Below are 14,145 nucleotides of genomic sequence, written 5' to 3'. Positions count from 1 at the left end.
CAGCTCTTCTTACTGATAAGGTAGTGGAGGCTGTGGAAGTGTTCGTTGTGGCGGCAACAGTGTCGGGCAGTGTTCACCGAGAATGGTATGAACAAGTGCTCAAGAACCTGTAATTTTTATTCCCGAAAAAAAATTAAAAGCAAAATATAAAAAAATCTGTGATGCTCACATTCTCTTGAACACATTGTTTGGATGTATATCTGAGACATAGTCTGCAGTTTGAAATGTATTGTACATGTATATAATATATATCTACACGATATTACTATCAAAAAGGGTTTGTTACTTGTTAGTCCTTGTCCTTGAACTGGTTAATGCAGTTGGTAAGTTATGTTTATCATTTCTAGGGATGGTTCTTGTTCATTCAATTTCTTTGGTAGCTAAAGTAATCTACTCTAAATCATCATGTTAAGCCAATCATGATGTTAAGCCCTACAGCAAGGTACAATGGTTTGCAATTGTGGTATCAGTTACCGTTGTGGTGTAATGGATTAGAACGAATATCGGTTTACCGTTCGGACCCTAGAAAAAGGGTTGCTAACCCGTATCGACCGATACGGTGAGCCATGTTTCTCTTACCTAATCTTAGTGAAACTTAGAATACGCTAAACCCAGAATACGCTTTCGCTGTCTTGCAAAATTATCAATTGAGGTTGTAATTGAATTTGTCAAACATCAATCTAAATTTTGATTTTCAACTAATAAATATATTGTTAATTACACACGAGCATTTACTTACCAGTGGTTCTGGTTATCAACCTTGTGAGCCAACTCATCGCAAGCTGCAGGAAATTACTGAGTTTTGAGTTGTTCGCAAGTCTTTTATGGCGGTTTTAACCCAATTTAGAATTAACAAATGATTATCTGATTTGTGTGTGTTTGGTTAGACATTCTATTCACCGATCTAACAGCTTCACGTAGTTCGTCGTGATAAATTTTTCTTCCTAAATTGGTCATAGCGAATCCTGCAACAACAATGTTATATCAAACCACACGGACGCTTGATTATGGCATGCTCCTATATTTCAATCAGGGTGTTTCACAGAACATTAAGCTCCAAACCACCAAATGTTTGATTTGAAAATTTTCTCCTAAAATTCAGAAACTGATGAAATGAAATTGGTTGTCCCGGTCTGAGTTTAGTGTTGATGTAGGAGAGAATGCAGATCAATAAACTTGAGTTTCGACAACATTTGGGCATTGATATCCCAAAAGTTGTGTCCTGAGATGGCAAAGAGCAGTGAAAGTAGAATATCAGCTGGCTCCACTTAAAGGTTTCAACCGGATTTGGCTTTACAGGCAAGGCAACATGTCAAACGTTGAATCTGATAGTAAAAATATACGAACCACTGGGTTACAACTTGCAATCCAGGACAACATACTTGGTTCTTCCACTATATGAATAAAAAAAGCTATAAAAAAATCCGTCGAATGAATCTCCCGTTTCATATTCTATTGTTTCACTCGTATCCTTTATCCAGTGAAAATCGACTTACTTTTTGATTCTTTTCTTTTTCTATTTTACTTTCACTCGGTCACCTTTCAGTATTGTCTTCGAGGTTCAAACACGTCATTGCTCCAGCGACACTTCAAGAACCTCCATGGCGGAAAAGGACAACTGACCGGTAGAGGGCAGCGACATGAAAGAAGCAGATGAGCACGATAATGAAATCATCCAAAAGACCAACTAGTCCCACTACCCCTGTTGAAAAACACAATAGTTCATGATGTTGGATCGAGTTTGCACTCGTTCAGTCCACAATTAAAAAAAAAAAAAATTCAACATAATAGAATCACGGCAAGCAACATGCATACCTTCAGGAATAATGTCCAAAGGGCTGATGAAGTAGATAAAACTTGCTAGCATCTGCACACAAAGAAACACACAACAATCTGTAAGAAAATAATCAATGATCATCAAATTGAGAATACATCGAATTAATTATATAGAGAAAATAAGTTTGTCATCCATTCACGCTTCATGGCCATGGGAAATCACATCATCGGGCAGTTAAAAGAATTGCAGACTTATCAGTCAGCTGCCGATGCAATATATACAGGTGTACGTAAGCTTACTACGGCGAGGTGGGAGCAAACCTGCATCGGGCAAATCATCTAACAATTGGAATTCAGTTATTTTCTCCCATATTTTTCTGCAATCAATTGGTGGGAGTTCTATTTATTTATTTTCTAATTTGGTTAGATGGGACAGGTTTTGGCAAATCAATCAGTCCATTCCTAACAACTAATTCACCCTCAGATGTAATCTATCAGATGCACTCTACTCTGCCAAGAAAGGCTGTCAAAGTTAGAAGAAATTTTACGATGCCCCAATGCCCGGAGCTGGATCAACAGACTAAAGTTTATAATTGAAATAGTTGTCACCATTTCCACATTTTTAACCTGCTTATCCTTTCCAGTATCAATAAATTTCTTTAACTAAAATAAATACGGAGGACATACAACAACAAATAATTGCTCACAAGTATTTTTTTCAATTATTTAAAAATGTCGTATCCCCTTATTTTTTTTGGAACCATAGGAAACATTTTGCTTTTAATGGTCATCCTCCTAATAATTTTTTGTATGATAGAAAAATCTATTTGTAGTATTGATGAAACAAAAATTGATGGCACTAAGTTCTCCTTGAATTGAATTACTTACCTTACCCCAACAACAAAAACTTCTCCTTGGAAAAAATCCTAGAAGCTAAGGTATGAAAGAGTACACCCATGTTGTGTGAAATCCTCCTTGCCTATTGAAAATAAAATTTTGGTGGCTCGAAGGGGCTTAGTACAAAGAAATAGTAGGTGAATTGTGTATCACAAGATCAGCAAAAGTGACAGCTCGTATGTCTTCAAATATGGCATCGCTTCTACTCTTGAATGTGCGGTTTTGAGGAAGCATTACTAAAAGAATGAAAAAATAAAGAGTACTTCAGCACTAGTCAATACAGAGTACTTGAGCACTAGTCGAGGATTTGTTTCTAGGTCAACCGTGTTCCTTTTTCTCATATTTATCAACAAGCCTTTTCTGCTAGTATACTTACTGACATGCTAACAGAGATTGGATGCTTCACGGAACTGAGACTTCTCTGATGTGGTTATTGTCAGTGATCCTTGGGTGGAGGAGATGAATGATGCTTGTCTATGGTGTTCACTTTCCTCGTTGTATTATGATTTAGGAAAAATTACCAATAAGTATTACTTTTCATTTAAAATACCAATAAGTCCTATCAAGTTTCAACAAGATAGTTAAATGCTACTTCTAAAACCTTTTTATCCATATCCATTCAAAATATATTTTGAAATTACAATTTATATTGAAAAGTTAATATAAAATCCAACACCTTTCTTTTTTTTTTTTTTTTTTTTTTTTTTAATTAACTATCTAAACATATTTAATATATTTTTTTTGAGCAATTTGATTTTCCATCATTGTAATTCTTTCATGATGTATAAAAGATATCTATTTATTTGTTCAAATAATTTAATAACATTTAAGCGATTGTCTTTTATGGTATTTTTAATTTTCAGTGGCAAAATTTATCAACGTCATAACGAAATAACTATGCAAGATTTTCTATATTGAATTGAATTAAATTAAATGTTTTGAGTCATAAATCAATACTGAGTAATTAAATGAAACTTCACAAGAACGTAAAAGAATAAATGTAAAATTTTGAACTAAAAAACTAATAATGAACTCAAAAAACTATAACTACAAATTACAAAGGGTAAAAATGTATTTGAGAGATTTAAAAATAATGTGTAACCACTTATTAAAAAGTAGGATTTAGTTGTCTTATCGAAAATTGTTAGTACTTGTAAGTCTTTTAAAAGGAAAAGTAGGACTTGTTAGTAATATTTCCTAGGTAAATTACACTCACCTCCTCTGAGGTTAGAATTACACTGCGTTCCCTCGTGGTTTTCATAATTACACCAACTCCCTTGTCAGTAATGTCCGTCAGACTCTGTTACAAAAATTTGACGAAATTGCACTTATGCCCTCTATTGGAGTATATTATTCTTCATTTGTCAAATGAAAAATGAAAAAGACACAAATACCCATTGTTCTAGATTATACGAATCCTAACTCCATGGCGTCGAGCCCGAAAATTCTTCTTTTGTGTCTCAATTGATTCTAATTAAATTGATCAAAACACTGCTGGATAATCTCTAATCACCAGCTCTATTCATGCATACACTTTCATATAGTAAGCAACACTCTTAGTGTTTCATTACCGTTCTTCTTTGTTTTAAATTATCAGCTTGCATATTTTGTGGTTTCTGGTTGTTTGTTCAAATATTATAGTTTAATTAATTGTGTGATTGTCAAATCTGGGAATACTTGTTGAATTGCACTGCACAATCAATTAAATACAAACTTTATATTTAATTTGTAAACCAGTTTTACGTTCTAAAATAATTTTAAAAACCGAAACCCGGAATCAAAACAAATGTTCGATATAAAAAGTATAAGATTTAGATACTAATTAAATGATAAATATAATATGCACCAAACCGTTTGAGAGTATCTTTACCTTCTCTCAATGAGTTCGAGTCGGCCATGGGTGAGAATCAATGGAGCTTTGAAATTCTCAAAGGAGCAGAGAATACGAAACTGGACGAAGAGGATGATCACCAAGAAGAAGATAATGAAGAGGAAGCAATGAAGAGTATATATTTTAAATACTTAAATACTAATAAATCTAACAAGAAAATCACTGCATTGAATTTGTTTCCAATGGTACTTCCAAGTTTATCAGATATCACCAGTGTTCCATCCTCAACATACACAAATTGGATGAAATTAATTCTGTTATCACTGTGAGAAATATAAATCTGTATAATTCTGATCGGCCATAATCCCAAACTTTCCCAAATAGTCTAACCAATTTTGATCATGATTTGTTGAGCTTTGGAGAATCTTCAGTGTGCGTGTTATATAAAGTAAGAAAAATAACATTGATATTTAGATGTTGGTTTATCACTAAGGATCATTTTATACTCTTTAGATTTTATTTTCAGTAACTTAGCCTGCAACACACATGCATAAATCGTAATTTCTATAATTTTTATGCATATGTATTTAGGTATATATATGAATTTGAGAGGCATTGGAGAAGTGGTGAGTCTGGCCTGAGAAAGTACCATGCCATGAAGAGAAACAGAGAGTTGGGGAACAAACAGAGAGTAAGAGAGACTTGTGAGGGGGAAACAGAGATAAAGTTAGAGAGCGAAAGAGAGTCGAAGAGTTAAGAGAGGAAAATAGTCGGGTACAGATTATTGATGGGGTAGGTGGGGGCATTTTCGTCATTTTAGGGTAGACCAAGTGAGGGTATTTAAGTACTTTTGAAAAAAAAAAGTAAGGGTAAACATGTCTTTGTTCCTCTTTAAGGGCATTTATGCTTACCCTTCGATGACATCAGCGAAAACATCGACTTACGTTGACGTTTAACGTAAGGGGGAATCTGTTACTGACTTTTGAACCTCAAGGGAGTTCAGAGTAATTATTGATACCACAGGGGAACACAGTGTAATTATGCTGAACCTGAGTGTAATTTTTCCTATTTCTATGATTTATTAGAGAGAAAAACTGACTAAATAAGTGGCAAAGAGGATGCAATCCAATCTAAGAACACGGTCAACTAGGCAAAAGAAAACAACTAAACTAATCCAACCCCTACTCATGCTACCTAGGACGTCTACAGAAAGTAAGTAGATAGACAACCCCCAGGACCCCGATCCATCAAGGAGGCAGATTCAACAAACAAAGAACAGAACAAAATATGCTTTATTTAACATAACAAGTTTGAATTTTTCAATCCCTCAAACAAACATCTATTCTCTTACTTCCAAAACACAGACATACACACGCACGCACAAAGAATGATACAGGGGCAGCTCGCATACCAATCTAACTCCCTCACAGGCCAACCTCCTGGACTAACATTTCCAACCAAACCAGACCCCAAAGAATATCAGATAGAAAAAAAAATCAGGTCCACCAGTTTCTGGCACTGATACAAAATAATATTTCTCGCCCATGCCAAATTATCAACTGGTAAGAATTTTCTCCTATAAGATGTCCGTACAAATAATGCCCACTTTTGACACAAAAATTCCTATCAGATGTCCAGGAGAAGAGTGTTAGGGTTGCAATCTTTTAGTGAGGCCTTGGTTTTGGTAGATTAACAGTAAAAACATTAGAAAACATTTTCATTTCTTTATAATAGAAGTTTCAGGAGGTGGATCTAATAAAATTCTTTATATAAGTAAAAACATTTCATAACCCACTGAGTGCATAAAATAAGAAGACAATATAGGTAGAAGTGTTATATTGAAATTTTGCCCATTTCCTTTACATGTAGATTTTTAAAAACAAGGCTCAAATTGAGGTTTTTATAAGTTTTGGGGGCACATATAAATTATTTTCACTATTATGTGATTAACTATTTATAGGAGGCCTATTTTTTTAGGGATTTTACAAAATCTTGGAGGGGCTACATATTAAATTGTTTTACTATTTTGTAACTGGATATATATGAGGCCCTTTTTAAAGGGATTTTGAAAAAAAAAAATGGCGGCTTGGTCCCATATGGTTTTGCCCCTGCCCGGAGGGGCTCAGTGACAGCAAATCCTCTTTAGTCCCTACCTTCCATGATGGAAGTGCCATACAAAAGTCAAAGAACATATCCATGACACCAAAACCCAATCCTAGACTGTGATAATGATTCAAGGATCCTAAACTACTACTCTATCCATCAAGCTCACATAGCAGAGAAAAAACAACCTCATAATTTTCTACAATATGAAAAAGCTCACAGAAGAAAAGCTTTGAAGCAACATCCCAGCATTAAACAACGTACCAAAATCACACGTTTCACCTGTCCCCAGTTTTGATTTACCCCAAATAACTGGGAAAATCGTTCTACCCCTCCTAGTCCCTGCTTTAACCCTTATACCCCCCTTAAACACAAAAGGAAGGAGAGAGAGAGAGAGAGAGAGAGAGAGAGAGGAAAACACTAAAACTGCAACATCAGTTAGGCCATCCCCTCCATAAGCTACCTCTACCCTAAGCATATTTCCATGAGCATTTACTCAGCATCACTTGCTTAACAGCCCAAACTTAAATTAGAGGCTTCAAGTGTGACGACCACCAACGGGCTAGTTGCCTAGTGGTATCAACCTCTTACTTCCCAAAGGGAGGTCCGGGGTTCGAGTCTCAGAAGAGACGTGTATGCGAGTACCAACTAGGAAAAAAAAAAAAGTGTGACGACCTCTGTGTGCGGGTGTGAGACACTAGACAAGCTACCACACAGGCAGGCTACAGGGTGTCATGATCTCACATCGCCTGGGGAAGGTGAAGTGTTATATGCATGGTTCAACGCCCTTCTATGACACAATGCGTTTAAAGTTGTGATGGTCGTGAACCCATCAGAACTCCAAAGTTAAGCGTGCTTACTCTGGAGTAGTACCAGGATGGGTGACCTCCTGGAAAGTCTCTAGTCCGGAGGAGCCAAAAGCGGACAATACTGTGTCTGGGTAGGGTGAGGTTTGTTACAAATCGTATCAGAGCCGGAACCCTGCCGGAAGTGTGGCCAATAAGGACGTTGGGCCCCCACAGGGGGTGATTGTGATGACCTCTGTAGGCGGGTGCGATAGACTGGACGAGCTACCAAACTAGCATGCTACAGGGTGTCATGATTCCACATCGTCTGGGAAGGTGAAGTGCTATATGTAAGGTTCAACAACACCCTTCTTTGACATAATGCATTTAAAGCCATGATGGCCGTAAACCCATCAGAACTCCAAAGTTAAGTGTGCTTATTCTGGAGTAGTAACAGGATGGGTGACCTCCTGATCCAAAGGAGCCAAAAGCGGACAATATTGTGTCCGGGTAGGGTGAGGTTTGTTACATCTAGAATCAAATGCCTAGGGGAATTTATTGATGCAAGTATTTAGCATTGCCTAATTATCATCCCAAGTATATTTTTTATAATTATTCAACTTTTTAAAAACAGTATTGTTGTTTTATTTCTAGAATTAAGCATTTCATCAACACAACTCATACCATCAATTTAACTGGAACAGATTACGGCAAATCAATATGATAAATGTCCTATTCACAAATAGAATTTCTGGTAGGTTGATTCGAAAAACTGTTGTAGCATTAACACCAAATGTCCTTCTAAGTTGCTAACTTCTACTTACTATGTTATTTTCAGCCCTTGGAGGATGGTATGTGCTAGACTGCTAGCTCAATGACTGAAAATCATATCCTTTTCGCTGATATACTAGCAAATTTTGTTCATACAATTATAAGCAAAAAATTTCTAACAGTAAAGGCTGGAAAACCTTCTTCGTAGCTACAGAAGTTTACATGTAAAGTGGTACACGATGCCTCATTATCCAGCATCTAGACAATATACCACTATCCTACATGAGGAGCATGTAACATTATAATTTTTTTAGAATATTTCTTAAGCCAAGCATTATTAAAAAATAAATAAATAAAAAGAAGTGATGCAATGAAAACCCCATGCACCTTGCAGATAATCATGGAAAATGCAGCTTATTCCTCTTTTCTTTTCTCTGTTTGTATGCATGTCTTTTTATTTTTTAAATTTTAAATTTTTATTATTATATTTTAGTTTTATTATTATTATTATTATTATTTTGGGGGGAGGCCCCGCCGGGAAGGGGGGGGGGGGGGGTCTTAACAGATTAATTGTGCATGAGAGGACCGACAAAATGTAGATGTATGCCAGAATGCACAAGTGAGAAATGAAAGCTGCATCACATTAATCTGCCACATATGCTTGAACAGTTGCGCCATTAACTTACTGTTAAATAAACGTGTGCCCTGATAACTAGTGGAAGAGATCTTTGAGGATACATCAGTTCTCGTAACGGCCTCCGAAGAAGAAACGGAAGATCTTGCAGCCTCTGTCAAAAAGAGAGAACATTTTTCGAGTGTCAATGCACAATTGTTTGTTGCTGGTTCTGTGAAATGTGAATAAAATCATAATTGGTAAGAGATACAGAATGTTTCAGCCCTAGCAGTCGACAATTAACATCAATTATAAAAAACGATGTTGTCTTCATCATCTTATTTATCTTTACAGGCGAGTTTCAATCTTTTTTTGTTCTAACTTCGTCTCTCTGTCCTGTTGGCCCTTGTGGTCCTTTTTGCATCGGATGTGCCCCTTTAGAGCGCTCTTCAATTGAATAATCTTACTTATCAAAAAAAAAAAACCTTCATCTCTTTCTATTTGTCACTCAGTCTCTTTATTTTCATTAATATCTCTCTCTATTTCTCAGTCTCTATGTTCTATGTTCATCATACACACCCACACTGTGTTCTCTGTTAAATATACACTCACACACGAACCAAACCTCTAAACTGAACTGATCAGAACCGTTCACCCTGCTGTTGAGATTGGTTCAGTTTAGACAATTTGCTCAATAAGACAATTCTTTTTTTACTTACCCAAAAAAATAAATAATTTCTGTTCTGTTTGGTTCCAATTTTCTTAGACCGAAATGGTTCCAATTTATCCTTAACATATTCAAGCCGAACTGTGTGCACCTCTATACATTAGGCATTCAAGGAGTTCTCGAAGAGCCATGTCTCGATATTAAAAAACCATGGATAGAGTTACAATGACGGATGCAGATTTTTATTCTATAATTATTGGCAAAAAACTGACAACCACCAAAGAAAAAAATAAAATCTAAAATCTAAGAACTTGTATAAAGTACTTAAACCATCTCTGCCACGAACCTCACAAACGAGAGAGAGAGAGAGAGAGAACTGATTGAAGTTCAAATCCACAGCACTAGACAGGAACTGAGAACCTAATGAATTTTATTTTTTCAGAAATAATAAATAAGAAGTTGAAGCAAATTTGGCACCCAGTGGACCACCAATAAAGTTAATTAGTTCTTTTAAAACAGCCAAAAAAAAAAAAAAAAAGAAGAAGAAGAAGAAGAATAAGAAGAAAAGGAGTAAGCCAGATTGCTAACAAATGGTTTTATTGTCTAACAATTTGAAGAAAAGATGATATGAAATACTCATAACCCTTTCAGGCGACAAGAAAATATATATATACCTGCAAAGCTTAGTAAATAAATAAGTAGCTAGCGCATCAAGGCCACAAAAAGATGTTCAAAGTGTACCAATGGGCCATTAGCCCAATGGTACAACCTCTCCTCCCACCAAGGATAGGTGAGGGAGGGGTTCAAGCCCCATAGTGGGCAATTTGTGAAATGTGTTTGTGTGTACTTGCCTAACAAAAAAAAAAAAAAAACGATGTTCAAAGTGTCGTCATCAATTCCAAATTTAATTAACCAACTCTTACACAATACACAAGATAGAGCATGGTATCATACTATCATGGAAATGAATCCTCTACTACAGCAATGTAAACATTTAAAGATGGAAACAATAAAAAAATACTGATTACTGAGACAAGCATCACCATTTGAAGATGACATGATTTCCAAACTATATGTTGCTAGCCCAAGTAAATGTCATAAACACTTAAATGTACCTGATAGAGACCATTTGAACGTTGACCAAAATGACGATTGTATGTTTCAACCCTTCCTAGAATATCAGCAACTTGAGAATTATTACGTAGCTGTGACGAAGCCTGACTGGGAATCAACAAAGTAATTTGACGATAACATAGAGGGCATTTGCATGGATGAAATGTTGATCCATAATTCCAAACTTGCATAATACAATTACCTGAAGAAATAAATTAACCAAATTCAATTTCCTTGATAGCATAATACAATTACCGGCAGAGGCAGAGCTATTGACTCGTAGGCTTTTTTCACATAACATTCTTAAAATGATGATGGAGAATACTACATTCCTCCAAACTATCTAACTTCCCCATGTAACTATGAAATCTTGCGGTTCATAACAGGTTTCACCTTCATCACTTGCCTATATCTATTCTTAATACCATCTTCAATTCTCCTACGCAGTTCATCATCCAGCAAATTGGCCTCTTCTGCACAGTTCAGCACATCACATAAAAACTTGTATGTATATTCTCTCGGAATTGATCCACCATCAACCAACTCAACAAGAAAATCCCTCGCCTCTATGATCCTTCCTCCTTCACACAGAGCATGGATGACTGGGGTATAAGAACTTGTACCGGGTATCCCATGATTCATCTTTTGCATCCTTCGCAACATTTCAACAGCTTTATCAATCTCGTTAACAGCGCTGTAATATCTAATGAAAGAATTATAAGTAACTCGATTTGGGAGACAACCCTTTTTGGTCATGTCATCAAAAAGTTCCAAAGCCCTTCCAATTCTGTTAGTTTTGCAACAACCATCAATCAAACAGTTGTAAGTTACAACATCAGGAACAAAACCCTTGAAGAGCATAATTCGAAACAAGTGATTTGCTTCCCACACCCTCCTCCTAATGGCCTTCCTGCACCCAGTTTGCAGGCTACGCTTACAATAAGAACTAATCAATATTGTGTAGGTGAATGTATCAGGCGGGCATCTAAAACCCGGCAATTCCATTTGCCCCAGCAAAAACTTAGCTTTTCTGAAGTTTCCAACTCTACAAAGAGCATAAATAACCGTATTATAAGCATAAACATCTGGTTTGCAATGAAATTGCTTCATCCTGTAAAAAGTAGCCAATGCTTCATTAACCAACCCCTCTTCTCCTAGAACTTTAATCAAACATGTAACGGTCGAGGTAGTCACAATCCCACCTCTCTCTCCCCTTGCCATTTCGTTCAAAAATTCCCAAAGGGCTTTCAATCTATTCCCTCTGGCCAACACACAAGCCATCTCTCTGCAAGTCCTCTCATTATGTGTGAACCCAAATTGGGTCTCGACCCAATAGTAGAACTCCATTGCTTTGTCCAATCCTAACTCAACTTTCTGGGGGTCTCTGTAAGCAGCAGGACCAAGAACAAGCACACCTTTGAGAGCTCTATTGGATTCTTCCCGCAGATTTCTCTGTTTGAGAGGTGCTCGGTGCCGGAAACCTTTTTGACGAGCAATGGATCTTGTGGATTGGAAGAAGAATCTGGGTATGGATCTTAGAATATCAGAAACGGCTTCAACAGTCCATGGTTGATGGGAAGTGATAGAGGTGGGAGAAAAAGCAAGCTGAGCATCAAAGGGTCTATTTTGGATCATTATGGCCACTACTTGGTTTACGAGTGAAGTGAGAGGTTTTGATGAAATCATCGCTAGAGAGATGATTAATTCATTTGAACTTGTGAAGTGAACCCCTGAGAAAATCAATGTGGCAAATGCTCAAGTGCAGAACCTATGAAAGGCATCGAATTGAACTCAATTTAACTATTTAGGTGAACTCTCCCTACTCTGATTTTAACGGGGTTAATTTCACTCAAACCGCCTGAGGTATGATCATATTTCACTTAGATGAAGATTTGGTTTTTAACGACCACTTACACCCCCAATTAGTGGCTTAACAATTCACTTATACCTCAAATGTCAATTTTTGGTGTTAAATGACTATGTTAACCTTGACCTCATGTTGACTATTTTCTGTGACTAAACTGCCCCCAACACACATTTCCTCTTCCTCCTCCTCTCAGACAATCATCCCAATTAACCCACACCAAGCTCTGACCGAGTTTCTGTAAAGAGAAGATCAGTTATGGTAAGAGTAGAGCATAGAAATATATAATTTCAACATGATGCATTAATAAATTATTTCTAATGGCTTTGACAACAGTCAATGAGCATAGAAAAATCACATACAATTTCACGTGCATTAGTTTTTTTAATCATCGAATTCATACTGTTTCAGTGTACAGAGTCACTTACGTTTTATTCAAAAGATTCAACAGTCCAAAAATCATAAGGGTTTCTTCCAATTTGCTGAATCCACGAACCAACACCAACTTTGTATCAACAGAAAATTTGAAATCTTTCAGAAAAAGAGTCAAAAAAAAAAAAAAAAAAATTCAAGGAAATAGAAGAACATTGAACCACATGATTCCCAAAATCACAAATCAACCATCACCTCCTCCGACCATTTGAATCCTGTGACAGCGGCACCACCTCCGAGAGCGGCGTCGGCAGTGGCGAGTTCCGGCAAACGAGCTGTCCACCTTGCTCGCAAGCCGTCACAGCCAGTCAGTCTCCACCGGCTCCATCAAGCCGTCACAGCCAGTCCGTCACCGCCTTGCTCGCAGTTCATCCACAGCCGAGCTGTCAACCTTGCTCGCAAGCTCACCGCTGAGTCTCCACGGCCGACCCCGTTCTCACCGTTCCGAGCACACCGCCGTCCGTGTTCCGAGCCACCGCTGGGCCAGTGTGGATGATCTGCGACCGGCGATGAGATCTCAACCGCCGACCTCCCAACCGTCTCCGATTCGACTCCCAATTGACGTCGATATCAAGAGGTGTAGGCGGCGGCGACACCAACACCCGATCTCCCAACCCTCTCAACCGCCGACCTATATTCGCCTCCCCTGTTCTATTTATTGGGCTCCTCTCTCTCTATATATGTGAATCACTCTCTCTCTCTCGTCTGCAGATCTCAAATATGTGAATCACTCTCTCTCTCTCTCTTCACAAATATCAGAGCGGTCTCACTTTGCCACTCTACACTCTCGCCGCAGTTCCCCAACAGAAGATGGTGTGGGTTAACTGGGATTACTGTCTGAGAGGAGGAACAAGAAATGTGTGTGGGGGCAGTTTAGTCACAAAAAATAGTCAACACGAGGTCAAAGGATAGCATAGTCACTTAACACCAAAAATTGACATTTGAAGTCTAAGTGAAATGGTAAGCCACAAATCGAGGTATAAGTGGTCGTTAAAAGCCAAATTTTTATTCAGATGAATGATCCAACCTCAGGGGTCTTAATCCATTTTAATATATACCCCATTTCAATTAGGGGTGACAAATAGTCGGGTTGGGTCGAATTTGGGTTAGGTTAAAAATGGTCGGGTCAAACATGGGTCAAGACTCATATTCAACCCGCTCAGAATGGATTGAAAATGGACAGGTTAAAAATGTGCGGGTCAAAAATGTGTAGAGTCAACCCGTTATGATCCGTGGATCCATTAATTATTATTAGGGTCAACCCGTTAAGACCCATATAAATGTTTAAAAAAT

At 37.4% G+C, this 14,145-nt stretch overlaps 1 protein-coding gene across 5 annotated transcripts; it reads right to left on the bottom strand.

Annotated features, from left to right (window-relative positions):
* Positions 1-1,241: 1,241 nt before the first annotated feature.
* LOC132273882 (pentatricopeptide repeat-containing protein At1g77405-like) lies at positions 1,242-13,735 on the bottom strand. Of its 5 annotated transcripts, XM_059774991.1 has the most exons (5): positions 10,963-11,097; positions 10,559-10,758; positions 8,850-8,951; positions 1,816-1,867; positions 1,242-1,702 (listed from the first exon to the last, which is right to left on the bottom strand). In XM_059774991.1, exons 1-5 carry the CDS (start codon positions 11,009-11,011, stop codon positions 1,590-1,592), a joined length of 516 nt encoding a protein of 171 aa, XP_059630974.1. In that variant the 5' UTR covers positions 11,012-11,097; the 3' UTR covers positions 1,242-1,589. The 5 variants fall into 5 exon arrangements, 4 of the variants coding, with proteins under 4 accessions (XP_059630974.1, XP_059630975.1, XP_059630973.1 ...); XM_059774992.1 differs by lacking the exons at positions 1,242-1,702; positions 1,816-1,867 and adding an exon at positions 1,874-4,623; XR_009470292.1 differs by lacking the exons at positions 1,242-1,702; positions 1,816-1,867; positions 8,850-8,951 and adding exons at positions 12,849-12,925; positions 13,048-13,734 and having other exon boundaries at positions 10,559-10,664; positions 10,759-12,658.
* Between the last annotated feature and the right edge of the window lie 410 nt (positions 13,736-14,145).

This window comes from Cornus florida, unplaced genomic scaffold, assembly GCF_030987335.1.
Source record: "Cornus florida cultivar Cherokee Brave unplaced genomic scaffold, ASM3098733v1 CherokeeBrave_3.0.0_Hap2_Chr09, whole genome shotgun sequence".
In the NCBI taxonomy this organism is placed as follows: domain Eukaryota; kingdom Viridiplantae; phylum Streptophyta; class Magnoliopsida; order Cornales; family Cornaceae; genus Cornus; species Cornus florida.
Note: the sequence above shows the minus strand (reverse complement) of the source record. Positions and strands in the feature narration are given on the sequence as shown.